Here is a 14485-nt window from a genome sequence, read left to right on the forward strand (position 1 = left end):
TTAGAGTGGGAGTGTATACTGATAACACACTTAGTATTGCTAAGTGTATTTCCTGAGTCAGGCTAACAAATGCTCCTCAGATAAAAACTCCAGAAGTCTGGAGATGGGATATACCCTGTTCTTGCTAAGATCCACAGTGCAAAGCAAACTATTTCAAGGTTCTAAAATGCCTGTAAATACGTCTTTCTACTTGGTCAGAGTGCCACAGCATAAATGATGCTCTGAGTTCACTGGCATCTCACAGTAGTCCAAGATGCATTAGGCACAGTGCCCCTGACTGTGTTTGCTTGCCCATGTAAAGGACCGAGAGCCAGCCTCAGGAAGCCCCTGCCTTGTTGTGATGGCACTCTTTAAGTATGAGGGTGATGGTTCTCAAGAGGAGAGCCTTCAAGGATGGAAGGTCAGATTGGCTGTCTCCTCTGCTTGGTCCATGCAAAGCACTAACCCCAAGGACTCCCTGGAAATGGACATAAGGATGTGAGGTAAAGGCCTTGTGTGGAGTTCCAACTGGCACTGCATTGCTTCTAGCCAGGGTATTCTGTGAGGATCTTCCCTTGAGTCTTGTAAGGACATGCAAAGAGGCTGATACAGTCACCTCATCCCCCTCCAAATGGTATTGGTAAAGGCCATCTGCACAGCAGATTCCCCCAGCCTATGGGATCTGCTCGGCCCTGTCTGCTATCATCTCTTAAATGAGAGACAACATTGAGGGAGGTGCATAATGGACCCTTGCCCAAAATGACAGCTAGTGTAATAACAAGGGAAACTTCTGGAAATATGATGTCAAAACCAGACACGACCAGTGATGCTATGTGGTTTGCAAACAAACTGGTTCTGTTCATCTGGCCAATGGGGGAAAAATCATCCAAACAGAAAACACTCTGGAAGAGCCTGGAATATTGTCCATTGTGCTTCAGCTGTCTAGTCCTGCCCTCCTTGGCCTGGGCCTTACCCTCCGGGGGAATTATTTCCAAACGATAGACTCTCAAAATGTGATATTAACTCCTTGCTTATCAAAGACACCCATCCCAGCTGCCATTTCGGGTTGGCAGTTCTCCTTAACTATAAACTCTTGTAGCATGGCCAAAGGACATCCAGTCTCCACTGTACGACACTGTGCATGGTGAGTGTCACATAACAGATGCCTAGGCAAGACTCATCAATAAATGAATAAGTAATGAATGAAAGATGGATGGAGGCATGCATTGGTGGATACATGGACTCAATCATAGCATCTTGTGTGGAGAGGACTGCCATTGCCTCATTCCCTTAATCACAGCTACCCCCTCTCCAGCCGGAACCCTGTGGGGTCTTCAAGTCTTTATAGGAGCTCTAGCTAGTGGCATAGAAAGGAAGTCAATTCACTGTCTTGTTGTCTGGCTCAGTCTCAAGTTCCACCAAGGCCACTGTGGTTGCCCACTCAGTAGTTCCCACCCCTGTCCCACTGGGTGTCTCACTGGCCTGACTGGCTTCGTGGGGCCCTTACTTCTGCCAGGGCCTCAGCCTCCAGGGACTTGTGGTCCCCTAGGCTGCTGTGCCGGGTGGAGCCGCAAGTTGACCTCATGGAGAGCCCTTCTGCCAGCGCCTTCTTGTCAGGATAGTTGATGCTGCCAGCGCTCCCGAATGTCGCCATCCTCCTCTTCTCAGGGCTCTCAATCCGTCCCCGGCTGAGGGGGATTTTGTGGGGACTGCTGGGACAGGCAGCAGCACGGGGTGGTGTGTCTATGCTGGGACCCAAGCCCCGGGGTGGGCTGTGTGTGTCGCCCCCGCTTCGGCGCCTGGGGATGGCCGCTCCGTCAGACCGTAGTCGCACTCTGCAAAGGAGCCAGGGGCAGGGAGCATGGGGCAGAAGTCAACCCTAGCCAGTCTCAGAATGGGCCAGCCAACCCCCATGTCATAACTGCTTGCTAATCTAGAGGAGCTAGCTAGCACAGTGAAGCCTCATTCAGTCAGACTGTACACTTTGGTAATGAAAGGGCCAGCTCAGACCCGTGACATTAAAGAGGCAAAGTAACTTGGCCCAGGGAGGAAAGCTTAAGAGTGGGAGCCAGGCTGGCTGCACTGCAAACCAAATTCTAAGTCAGGTCCTGGCAGGAAGATTCCAAACTGGAAATGCTGTGGCTAGCTGTGGTCATATATAGTCTGAAGCCATTCAGACTCCAGCTGGTTTGAAACACTAAGGCTTGATTTTACCAAAAGGCCACAGTAAGCACAGGAGGGGACCCCTGGGAATGAAACACCTGCTCACCATTGTCACCCACCAACCTCCCAAGAGCAGGCTTCTATACGGCGTTCCCAGATCTTGGAAAACAACTCATTGAAGAGTGAACACCTCTTCACCCTGTGTCTGTGGTACCTCCTCCACCTCCAGGGCTTTACTGGTACAAAAGCGCCTGAGCTGCTTATTAGTAGGACAAGTCTTTGACTCACGTCTGCCACAAGCTTTCCTGTATTCTCCCAAATCCATTCTGTGAATCCGCTACAATGATGGCCTATCCCTCATCTGCCCAAATTTGAAAGGTTTTGAGAACAACTTCAAGACTGCTGTGTCATATGGAGGTCACCCAAGGTACAGAGGCCTTCATGAGGGGAGGAAAGGCTGGATGCGGATGAGGGTAGGGAGGGATGGTGGCTGGGAATGGACCAAGTTCCATGGGATTGGTGGCGATTCAAACCCTTGCAAAGCTAAGCAAGCCTGTGGATGTCCCAACAGGATCAAAGCATAGGTGTTGGGGAGGAAAGAGGCTTTGAGAAAGAAAAGAAAAGGTTGAGAGAGGGAAAACGGGGAGGGGGAGGAGAGAGGCAGGAGATGGTATGGTCCTCCTAGGAGCTGGGGACCATGCCATTCTCATCCATGGACCTAGCCTTTGACTTCCCCTCCCCTGGATTCTATCATCTTGCTGTGTCCAAAGCTGAATTAAGTAGAAGTCACTAAATAGAGGCCTCAGGACCTCAAGTAACATACATTCTTAAGTATGCTCCCATTGTATGCTGCCATGGGCATCTCTTGCTCTTTCTGAAAAGATTGGGTTGATCACACGACCCTTCAGGCTACAATGGAGGGGGGAGGGGACAGACTTTGACATTCTAAGAGGACAAGGAGTTGGGGGTGAAGCAGAGCGAGACTGTTAGCTTTTTCTGTGTTCCTGTTCCCAGGATGACTTGCACAGCTCCTTGCTGGCATATGGGTCACGTGACACAGCCAGTCTCTGTGAAGAAACTGGTATATCTGCTCCCCACAAACAGGCGGGTGGAGTCGGGTATCAGCTTTCACAGAAGAAGGTGTGAACTCTCTGTTTAAGTGGTGTGTTCCAGGCATGGGGGGCTGTGGGAGCTTTACATCTAAAAACTGTTGTGTAACAACAGAAAGCTGGGAGGAGGTGCAGGAGCTGGGGAGAGAAAGAAAAGTACTTGCCAAGTTTTCTCTCGCGTGTTTGTGTCTCTATTATTACATTAAAATTTTAAGACAGTCTCACTATGTAGCCCAGTCTGGCCTATGATTATTTAAAATAAAAAGTTCTGCGATGCCAGCATATGTCTTCCTCTTCTCTAATAGAGCCCTACTCAAAGCTGAGTCTGTTCACACTGGAGTCCTTGGGTCACTCTGGCCAGCCCACCAAGACGTACTCAGGGTGCTCAGGGCTTGCAGAATCAAGGTGCTGTACGAATCTCCTCGTCCCCTCCTGCCCTCTTACTTTTCCCAGTTCATACACACACAAACTAACAAAGGGGGCACTAGCAGGACAAAAATGAACCCACATTTCCTACCGGCCCATCACCCCCCCAAAGCCGTAATCAGAGATGTGCTCTGTGGGGGACTGGAGGTCATTCTTGGAGGAGGCCTTGTCATCGAGCAGTGGCCCACTGCTGGCCTCACTGTCAGCCTTTTGGCTCAGGCTGTCGGAGAAGGCATCGTCCCTGGAGAGAAGAGAGACATGAATTGGAGATAGTCCCTGTCCTCTGGAGGAAGGCCCCGGGTGCCCAGAGCTCCTCCAAAGCTGTCTGCACACACCTATGGCCACCTGTACCAGCAGCCCAGTCTGAACACCTTCTCCCCACAAATGCCTACCACAGTGCTCCAATAGCCAGGCTTTCTTGTGGGTGGTTCCCTTGTATCCATCCCTGTTCCACTGCTTCTTTCCCCTTTTCTAGCTGTTCTCTCTCCTAGACCCTCTCAGTAATGGAGACAGGGTGGAGAAACGGGGGTTGGAGTCTGCAAGCTGAGCACAGGGTGCTGAGTGCTAAGTCTCCTAGCACAGGGTGCTGTATGCTGAGTTTCCTATGGTTCCATGAGAAGTGGTTCAGAGCCGAGCAAGCAGGGAAGAGCTACCCCCATCCGTTCCATCCCTATCTGGAGAGCGGGATACTTGTGAGGTGGCCCTCTATTACAGCATCCCCTTTCTCATATGCTTGGCCTTGGTCTTTGCTCAAGCTCCAACTTTCTCTCCTGCATCGTAACATAGGCTCAGGGTTCCCTTCCTGTGGAGCTCAGTGCTATGGCTGCTTCTAGGACAAGTCAGCTCTGCTGAGTCAATCCAAGCTGGAAGGGAATGAGAGCCCAGGAAAAAACCTCACACCAAGTGCTGACTTCTTGAACATTCTGAAAGGGCCAGCTATTGGGAGGTGTGGCAGTTTTAGCTTCTTAAATCATTAAAAATGACACCTGGTTAAATGAAACCAGGAAGTTGTGTTTCTCCATCCTCTGAGAAGGTCACATCTGCAGTGGAGGGTTACAGGCATTAAGGGGTGGTGAGCTGGTCACTGGCTACAGGGAAAGCTCAGGATAGTGGAGGGATATAAAAATCTATGGGATGCTAGTGACCATGGTGGATGGTGAGTGCCCTGATTGTGACTCATGGGTCTTGATGGTGGCCCTGGACTTAATACTATCTCTGAATGGTCTGAAGGATGAGCAATGTGCATATTTCTTCTGTGGATATTTCCACGTAAAGTTAGAAAAAAGAGCCCATTCTTAGAGATCATCAAGATTTGATACTGATCCCAGGAGAACAAATTGCCAGCATACAGCCCAGTATTCCCCTTCTACTGCCCATTGCAGACATCACTAATCTATTACCTCATTCTTCACAGAAGGCCCCAGTTCTCACTCACATGTCCTGTACAACTATGTACTGATGAGGGATGAGTCCATCCACACCATTGTGACGGCCCTCCCACCAGTCCTCTGAGGCACGGTGGTACAGGAGCAATGAGGCCCCTTTTTTGAAGGACAGCTCACGAGGGGACCGCCCCACATAGTCAAACTTGGCGATGGCCTCGATCTGCTCCACTTCTGAAAGAAAATCAGGAGAAGGAGCATCTATGAGGTCAGAGACGTGGTCCAAGACTTAGATAGCCTGGGCTTCAGTGAGGATGATGGGCAGCAGGTTTGATGAGCACATGTGGAATGGTGATTGGGACCCCAGCACTTTAATTTCAGACTCCTCCCCACTGCTTGATCTTAGGCAATCCATGTAACTTCTCAGAATGTCCAGTGAGTACCAGGCTCAGTAGTGTAGACATGGAATCTCAGCATTCTGAACCGTAGGGCAGGACAACTATGAATTGGTAATTAGGCTATAAAACAATAGCAATCTCTTAAAAATTAAATAAACCATGAAGTATAAAATGTCCACAGGGAGCTGGCATGCCAGACCCTCATTTTCCATTGCATGATTATTGAAGCCAGTTTGGCTAGGTGTGGCAATACATACCTATAATCCAAGTACTTGGGAGGTGGAGGCAGGATAACAGGAGTTTGAGGCTAGCCTGAGCTACATAACCATGTATCAAATGTGTATGTGTGCATTTGAAGAAATTTCTTTCCTTCTACACCTCAGCATACATTCTACACCCACTTTCCCATGAGCCCTTTTCTTTCTTGTCCAGTTACACGTAAGTATCACATAATGCCTGCAGGACTAGATTTCCATTTCTGTTCACTCACAACACTTTCAGGGGATCTTCAGCTTCCAAATGGTGAATGGAAATAAGGACACAGCCCAGCCAAAACTCATGGCTGCAGCTACAGCTTAGGTAGAAATTTAGAGTTGCAAATGATTGTGCTAAGAAAAATCCTAAATCAGTAACTGCCACCCTCACCTTAAAAAAAAAAGGAAGAGCAGGGCTGGAGAGATGGCTCAGTGGTTAAGAGGAGGCTTCTCTTCCAGAGGACCTGGGTTTGATTCCCAGCACCTACAAGTCAGCTCCGATTCCAAAGGCTCTAATGCTCTCTTCTGACCTCCAAGCACACTGCATGCACACAAGCATACATGCACCTCATACACATAAACTAAAACAAATGTAAATCATAAAAAGTTAAAGACATTAGAAGTGCAAGCTAAAGCTACAGCAAGTAGAGAGTGGGGAGTAATACAGATTAGGTAGAATTAAATGAGATAAAGACTAGGGAAACAGACGAGGTCCAAGCTGCTTCTTTGAAAAAGATCAATGAAATTAACAAATGTTTAGCTAAATAAACTAATAAGATAATAATCACATTAATAAGATGTAAAATCAGGAATGAAAGGGATACATTAATATGATTACTTTGAAGGAAAAGAGGTATCATAAAGAAATATTACCAACAATTACATGCCAACAAATTAGATAAGTTGGATGAAACAGGCACATTGCTTTAAAATGTAGACTACTGAAACAGATTTGAGAAATAGAATATCTGGGGCCAATGGGGTGGCTCAGCAGGACATGGTACTTGCCACCAAGCCCAACAATGTGTTCGATCCCTGAGTCCTGGATGGTAGAAGGAAGGAACCAACTCCTGCATGTTTTCCTCCAACCTCAGATGTACAAATCACAGTATAAGCACCCCTCCCACAATACACAAATCTAAAAAGCAAAAAGTAGAACATCTGGGGCCAGTAAGATGGCTTGTGGGTAAAAGTGCTTGTTGTGCAAGTCTAATGACCTCAGTTCTCTTATTAAGCCATATAGAAAAATAAAAAGCTGGATACAGTGGTCCACATCTATAATCCAGCACCCTTGTGGTGAGATGGGAAGAAGAGACAAGAGAATCACCCAGAAGCACACAGGCCAAATATCCTGCAGCATGCAGTGGCAGAAACAAGAGAAGCCCTATCACAACAAGATGAAGGAGAAAGCTGTCCTCTGACTTCTATGTGCATGCCACATCATGCATATACCTGCCAGTCATCATGCACATGTATACACTACAAAATAGGACATTCTGTAAAAAGAAATAGGAAACCTAAATGAGTCTCCAAGAATGTGAGCCGACCACCAAAGCACTACTCAGAAAAAAAAAAGCCCAGTCCCATAAGTTTTCCCTGTTGAATTCCAACAAACACAGTAATAATTACTCACCGAGTCTTCCAAAAAAAGCACAAGAGGAGGAAACATTTAGCAACACATTTCATGAGGCAAGTATTATCTAACACAAAACCTGGAATATATCACCAGAAAACTGCAGACTGACATCTTTTATGAATATAGATGAATTTTTTTCTCTACAAAATATTAGCAAACTGGATGTAGGGGTATGTAAAAGAAATTGTTGTCCATACCTGAGAAGAATTTATCCCAGGAATGTAAAACTTGTTTACTATCTAAAAATTCAACAAATCTTATCAGAAAAATAAAAAGAAAAAAAGGACCCAACCATCTCAACAGATGATGAAAAGCATTTGGCAAACATTAACATCTTTTCCAAACAAAACACTCCACCTCACTGCTGGGTGGGAGAGATGGCTTAGCCTTTAAGAGCACTTGCTGTACTCTCGTGAGGACTTGAGTTCAGATCCCAGTATCCATGGGACAAGTCAGGCATCAGGCACACTCTTGAGAACTCAACTCTGAGATAGGTGGAGACAGAGGTCCCTGAGGCTTACTTGGCTTCTAGGTCAGCAGAAAATATGTAAGTCCAGGTTCAGAATTTTACCTTAAAGAAATAGTCTTATGTGTGTGCCAGGCATGAGTACACATGCACAAATATGCATGGAAACACACTCTCACAGACACTTATGGAAAAAAAGAAAACAAAAACCTTGACAGCTAATATTGTATCTTTTAGTAAAATGCTGGCTGCTTTCTCTGTGTGGTGGTTTGAAATGAGAACGGCCTCCATAAGTTTGTATGTTTGAATATTTGGTCCCTAGTTAGTGGAACTGTTTGGGAAGAAATATGATGAGTGGCCTTGTTGGAGAAGGTGTATCACTAGGGGTTGGCTTTGGAGTCTAACTTTCTGACACTGTAAACCCCAAAATAAACTTTTTCTTTTATTAAGTTGCCTTGACCATGATGTCTTATCACAGTAATTTAAAGTAACTAAGACACCTCGAAAGAAAGAAGGCAAGGCAAGGGCCTTCATGAATATAGTCAAAACAACAAAAATAAAACTGGATAAATTGGACTCAATCAAAATTAAAACCTTTTGTGCATCAAAGGACAACATTTGGAAAGCAATAAGCAAGTCTCATAATAGAAGAAAACACTGGAAAATCATGTCTGAGATAAGAAACTTATATTTAGAATATGTAAACAGCCGTTACAACTCAATACTAAAAAGACAAATTTAAAATGGGCAACAGGCATAAAGGTAGAATATTTATTGCTGCGTTTCCAGGAGACAGAAGTTTAGTGTTGTCCCTCAGCACCCTGGGTCCTCAGGTATTGAAGGGCAGCTGTGCTGGTTGGAGAGCTGTGGGTCTGTGGGAACTGGCCCTGTGGCTGACTCCAATAGGCATGAGAGCCCCCTGTGAGATTTTTTACCTAGTCTCTGCCTACTATGACTTAGTAGGTAAGGAGGCCTGAGCCCATTTTACTCAGATTGTCATCTGTGTGGTCTGATTTCCATGGAAACCAGCATGACTCACTGTTCCTCATCTGGCAAGAGTAGAGGAATCAGCTAGATGGTCCCTTCCTCTAAAGACACAGACACACACACACACAGACACACACACAGACACACACAGACACACACAGACACACACACACACACACACACACACACACACACACACACACACACACACACTTCTGTTTCTCTCCATGCTCCTAATTATTGGAGCAATTCTCAGGTGCCCCTACACCAGAAATGTCCCTTTAATCTCACATTGTCAGTTGGTTCCTAAGGAGCTGCTTCCAATCTGTTGAGGTCTGCTGCGAGATCAATCAGGAACTCCCTGAGGACCTACCTCATTCATCACCAGGTCCCAGGTCCCAGGCCCCAGGTCCCAGCAAAGACCTGGTGTAGAGTAGATCCTTGAGCTGGGGCCAGGAGCAGTGGAGGGATGGGAATGCTTTCCTATTAGACACTTGTCTCTGAGGATTTGCACTGATCCAAGCAGGACACACAGAGGATGCCATGGGCAAGGAGTGGTATGCAGTAAACACACAGCACACACCAGGACCTTCTCTATGCTGGGACCTTGATACAAGGCATGTATTAAGGCTTTTCTGGGTCCCTCTCATGCTGAAGGGCAGCTGTGCTACTTGGAGAGCTGTGTGGCTATGGGGACTGGCCCTGTGGCTGGCTTGAGTAAGCATGAGAGCCCCTGTGAGGTTTTTTTGTTTTGTTTTTTGTTTGTTTGTTTTTAGCCTAGATGCTCCCCCTACTCACCTTCATCACTGGTGTGAGGCTCTGTGCCATTGTCATGATCAACTTCATCAATGGTCCCTGGCTCACTGTGTGGGCTGTCACTGCAATCAAACATAGGAAGAGGACTTGTTGGGGACTTTCCTGAATACTCCCTTAGTGACCCCTAGCTCTGGAATTGACTAGATTGTCAAAGGCTTGAGTATGTGGCCCACGTGTATTAGAAACATCACCCCCCAACACCATGGTGTTGGGAGGTTCAATCTAAGCACAGGTAACTAGGCCACAAGGGCTGTGTTGTCAGAAACGGATCAGTGTTGATCAAGGTTAGTTATTTGAGAGCAGACTTACTGTGCTAGCCCCACCCTTTGGGGCTATCTTGCTTGTTCTCACACGTTCTTTCCCTCTGCCTTCCACCATGGGTATACCTCATGTGGTATACCTCTTAGTTTTCAGAACCTTGAGCTACAGAGATGTCAGTTCATTATAGATGACACAGTCTCAAGTACAGTAGCAGATATGAGCTGAAATGATATGAGTTCAATGAGATTCAGATGGCAGAGGGAAACTGCAAGCATCTGGAGGCCAGGGGTGTGTGTGTGTGTGTGTGTGTGTGTGTGTGTGTGTGTGTGTGTGTGTGTGTGTGTGTGTGTGTGTTTCATCACAATACTAGGTTCTAATATACACCACTGTATTAAGTAGGGAGGATTCAATGACAAATCAAGTAGACCAGGTCCCTGACCTCACTGCTCACATTCTAGGGAGAGAAAACAGCCCAGGTAATGAGGCCAGTGCATAAAACAGTTGCAAGATGAAACAATGATTTATAAGAGAGAAACAGGCTGAGATAAGAGTAGCAGACAGGACCAACATGGAGTGATCTGGATAGTTTTTAAGAGGAGGTGACATTTATGATGTCATTAAAAAAATAGAGAGCTCTAGGCAGCTCAGCTGGCAGTGTCTAGAGTGTACAAAGGCCTGCCTTCTCTCCCTGGCACCACACAAACCTGGCCTGGCAGTGCATGTCTGTAATTCCAGCTCTCAGTGGGTAAATGCAGGAGGATGAGAGGCTCAAGTGAGCTTTGGCTATATAATGAGTTTGGGGCCAGTCTGGGCTCCACGAGACTGTTTTAAAAAGAACAAACTAGAAATAGAGACTACATTGGAAAATTCCCCGTTGCCACCAGGATTAGATCCAAATCAAGGCTGCCAGAACCCACCTCCAGCCGACCTGTGTAGCCTGGTACCTCAGCGCCCTCCTGTCACACACCCCACCTCAACAAGCTGAGCCTCTTTTCACTCTTTTCTAACGTTCTTGGCCCAGACCTCTGTGAACTGGCCCCAGTTTAAGCTGCTGGTTTGAATCTTTCTTTACCTCCTTGGGAAGCCTTTTCCGGTGGCTTGTGGTTGGCTCAGGGGCCCCTTCTGAAACAGTTTGCTTCAGTCCTCTTAACACTCCCCCCTCCTCACTGAAGCTAATCTTGCTCTGGCACCACCCCTGCCACCTGGAGACCTGGAGACCCAGTCCCCAGAGGACTGCGTGGTGGAGGTGGGGATTGGACTGTTGAATGAGTGGATTTTGTCCACTGTACTGAGACCCTCAGCTTCATCTCCCTTTTTAGTTTTGAAAATACCTTCAAAATGGCCATGTAATTGCTAATTTTCCAGTCTCATGGGATATGAAGAAAAGTATTAAGAGTTGAGGGTATATTGTAAATTTGTAATTTGGGTGTTTATCTTCTCTTTGTGCTGAAATTGTGCTTTCTAGCTAAGTAAGGGCCCTGTACGGTGTTAGGACAGGGAACTGTGACCAGATGCCACTGTGACCAGACACCCTTGTGGCCCTTCATGTCTATTTGGAGAAGAATTTGCAGAGACAGAGGAGCCTCTTTGAAGCAGTTGCCCAGTAAACCTAGAGAACAGAGGCAATTGAAGCATCAAGGCATACTATAACCAAAAGCCAAATTCCCACTGGGCATGGTAGATCAAGTCTATGATTCCAGCACTTACTGAGGTAGGATCAGACTGGGCTAAATGGTGAAACTCTGTTTCAAAACACCAGGCTGAAATGCCTAAGTTCCCTGCAGGCTTCTGGCAGAAGGACTTAAGTGTATTTCTGTGTTGACCTGGAGTGGGGACAATATGACAGCTAGAACATTTAACTAGTCTCAAGCAGTGTGCTTAATTTTCTCTTCTCTGCACCCCCCATTACTAAAAATGTAATTGGTAGAAAAGGCATACAAATTACACATTTGTGGGGTACCACGTGATCATTCAATATATGCACACATCGTGTGATGTTTAAATTGGAGTGAACATGTCCATTTCCTTAAATGCTTACTTTAAAAATATTTATCTTATTTTAAAAGTTAGTTGTATGTGGGGGGTGGCATGAGGGGATATGTGTATGTATGAGTGCAGGTGCCTGTGGAGGGCAGAAGAGGGCATCAGATCACCTGGAGCTGGAGTTACAGACAGCTGTGAGCTGCCTGGCACGTGCTGGGAACTGAGCCAGGATCCTCTGTAAAAGCAATGCATACTCTTAACTGCTGAGCCGTCACTCCAGCCCCAGTACTGATCTTTTTTATTTTGTTTTTGTGATAAGGATCCCATGCAGTAAGTATATGGCTAACCACTGAACTATACATCCCGAGTTTCTCTAACACTTTTTCCATGTGAAAACTTTCCTTCATTCTAGTTTCTGGAAACATCTAGTATGATGGCACTGCCTACAGTCACTCTTTCATTACAATTTAAACACACATCCATCTTCACTCTTCCAGGCTTAGCTTGGGGGAAGGTAGCCAGGCCTGGTTCCTAAAAATTCTTAACTAGTTCTCCTAATACAGGAGTCATAACAGCTGAGAGAGCTACCCAACTAATGCTCATTGACCTGAGGTGGGACATTCAAAGATATGAAGCTCTGGAAGAGAGAACTCCTGGGTGAGAGAGGTTGGTGACAGGGGTGTCACTTTCAGCTGTTGAGGTTCATGTGGGGATACCCTCTCCTCTGCTTCCTGAGATAGGCCTCACATCTGGCCAGCCACGACATTATGAGAGCTCCTCAGGCTCAAATGGAGCCCTGAAACAACGCCTGGAAACATCCTATTGGAACATCTGGAAAGAGAAGCTCTGTTTTGGTTGGGCTGCAGCAAACAGGTGATGAAGCCGGAGCTGCTTGCTGGCTGCCTTCTAACAGCCACCAAGAGAAAGGCTGCCTGAGGCCGAAGCCAGCGCAGAAGTAAGCAAAGCCAGGGTGGAGACCGCAGGGCCGGGCCCTGCTGACAACAGCTGAGCCGCTGGACCCAGCCACACCTGGAGACACAGCCTTCAATATTTCAGTTAAGTAAACTGCAAATGCACATTTGGAGTAGGCTATCTGGAGGTGAGTTTTATTCCTTATAACTTACACAATCTTGGCTGATGTATGTGTCACTCAGATGGGACTGCTGTCAAACTATGTATGATGCAGGGACCCTACTGTAATGAGAAAACTGGAAGGCTTCTGACTGCTCTTAACCATGTTAGGATGGTGCTAACAGTAACATCAAGAGGAAGGGTGCCTTACCAGTACTCTTCCCCTCCAGCCATGCATTTTTCGTACACAGGTCCCTCTAGCTCCCGCGGGCTGGGGAAGATGGCTTCATGGTGGATGATGATGGTTTTGATGACTTCATTGACATGCGCCTGGCAGGATACAGGGTCCTGCCCATCAGGGATGTGCATGAGGGTGGGCCCGAAGCAGATGGCCAAGTTGTAGGGATCCATCATGTTCTCATCACTGTACTGGGAAAGGCTAGGAGAGAGCAGGTATCCACCATTCACCCAAAAGGCAAATCCTCCCCCACAATGGTTTCTTTCTTTTTGGGGGGAAGGATGGACTCGACTCAAATGCAGGAAGGTTCTATAGTCCAATTTATGACAGTAGCATTCATAAGAGCCTTGGGACTCCCCTCCCAGAGGACGCCAGTCACAGAGGGCTTCCCAGCCCAGGTACTCACTGATTGAGGAAAGCAAAGAGGTATCTCATGACCACGATGACCACGCGGGGCAGGGTGATGAGGATCTGCTGGATTGGGTGCACCCTGTCAGCTGGGTTCTCCAGTTCTGTAAGGCACAGGGGGTTCAGGGTGTCTGTTACCCTGAGAGCAAGGCAGCAGACATCTCCAGGCCCCACCTCTCCCTTCAGCTACAGGGACCAGTCAACATGGCTGTACTCCCAGTTGAGATTTGAGTGAGAGCCTGGCAAGAGCCAATCAGAATAAGACAGGTTGGTTGGGGGTTAGCATGTTCAGAACCTCTTGAAGCTGGTCTGGAGGACTGTGGAGAAACCTGCCTGGAACTTGACTAGCAGAAAATCTGGAGCAGCCAGGGACTTACTTCTAGGAAAGAGCATCCTGTCTGGGGATCAAAGGAGTGACACAAATCCCAGAGTGGACATGTGAAGTCCAAAATGGATAGGTCTAAAGTTTTCCAGTAGAGGAATTGACATAATTTGTTGTATGGACTCAGATAGTTTAAGTTTCTGTCACTGTCAACCTTGGAGTTCTGATGACACAGGCAAGGATGGTGGTTTAGTAAAATGACAGGCACCAGCCACAGCACAGGCCTGGCCCACGGCAGTCACTCAGAAAATAAAAGTGCAAACATTGGCTCCTCTTGAGTGACCTACTGACTAGATGGCTTGGCACATGCCCAGGATCTCATCTGGGATCTGTTCTCAGATGAACCCTAGAGAGTCAAATGCTGGTATTATGGCCTGGAAAGACACAGCAGTACCTATGGACTTGGCAACCTAGAACTATAAGAAGTGAGGTCCCGGTGCTGTGTACAGGGCTGACATGCCACATGTTGTCAGTGATGTTTTCCTCACAGAACCCCAGCTTCCTAAAGCCCTCGTTCTCCCAGCAG

At 47.0% G+C, this 14485-nt stretch overlaps 1 protein-coding gene across 4 annotated transcripts in view; it reads right to left on the reverse strand.

The window, feature by feature from the left end:
• The window catches only part of Srgap3 (SLIT-ROBO Rho GTPase activating protein 3), a 217162-nt gene that overhangs the window by 7844 nt on the left and 194833 nt on the right, over positions 1-14485 (reverse strand). For 3 of the 4 annotated variants that reach the window (XM_005066160.4, XM_005066159.4, XM_040738194.1), the window contains 6 exons: positions 13576-13681; positions 13143-13370; positions 9599-9678; positions 5113-5293; positions 3769-3918; positions 1487-1814 (listed from right to left, as the gene is read on the reverse strand). In XM_005066160.4, the coding sequence (XP_005066217.1) occupies positions 1487-1814; positions 3769-3918; positions 5113-5293; positions 9599-9678; positions 13143-13370; positions 13576-13681 (1073 nt within the window). The remainder of the gene's footprint in view (positions 1-1486; positions 1815-3768; positions 3919-5112; positions 5294-9598; positions 9679-13142; positions 13371-13575; positions 13682-14485) is intronic. The other variant, XM_040738195.1, reaches the window with a different exon arrangement.

The sequence above is a fragment of the Mesocricetus auratus genome, unplaced genomic scaffold (assembly GCF_017639785.1).
Source record: "Mesocricetus auratus isolate SY011 unplaced genomic scaffold, BCM_Maur_2.0 Super-Scaffold_100676, whole genome shotgun sequence".
NCBI lineage: Eukaryota > Metazoa > Chordata > Mammalia > Rodentia > Cricetidae > Mesocricetus > Mesocricetus auratus.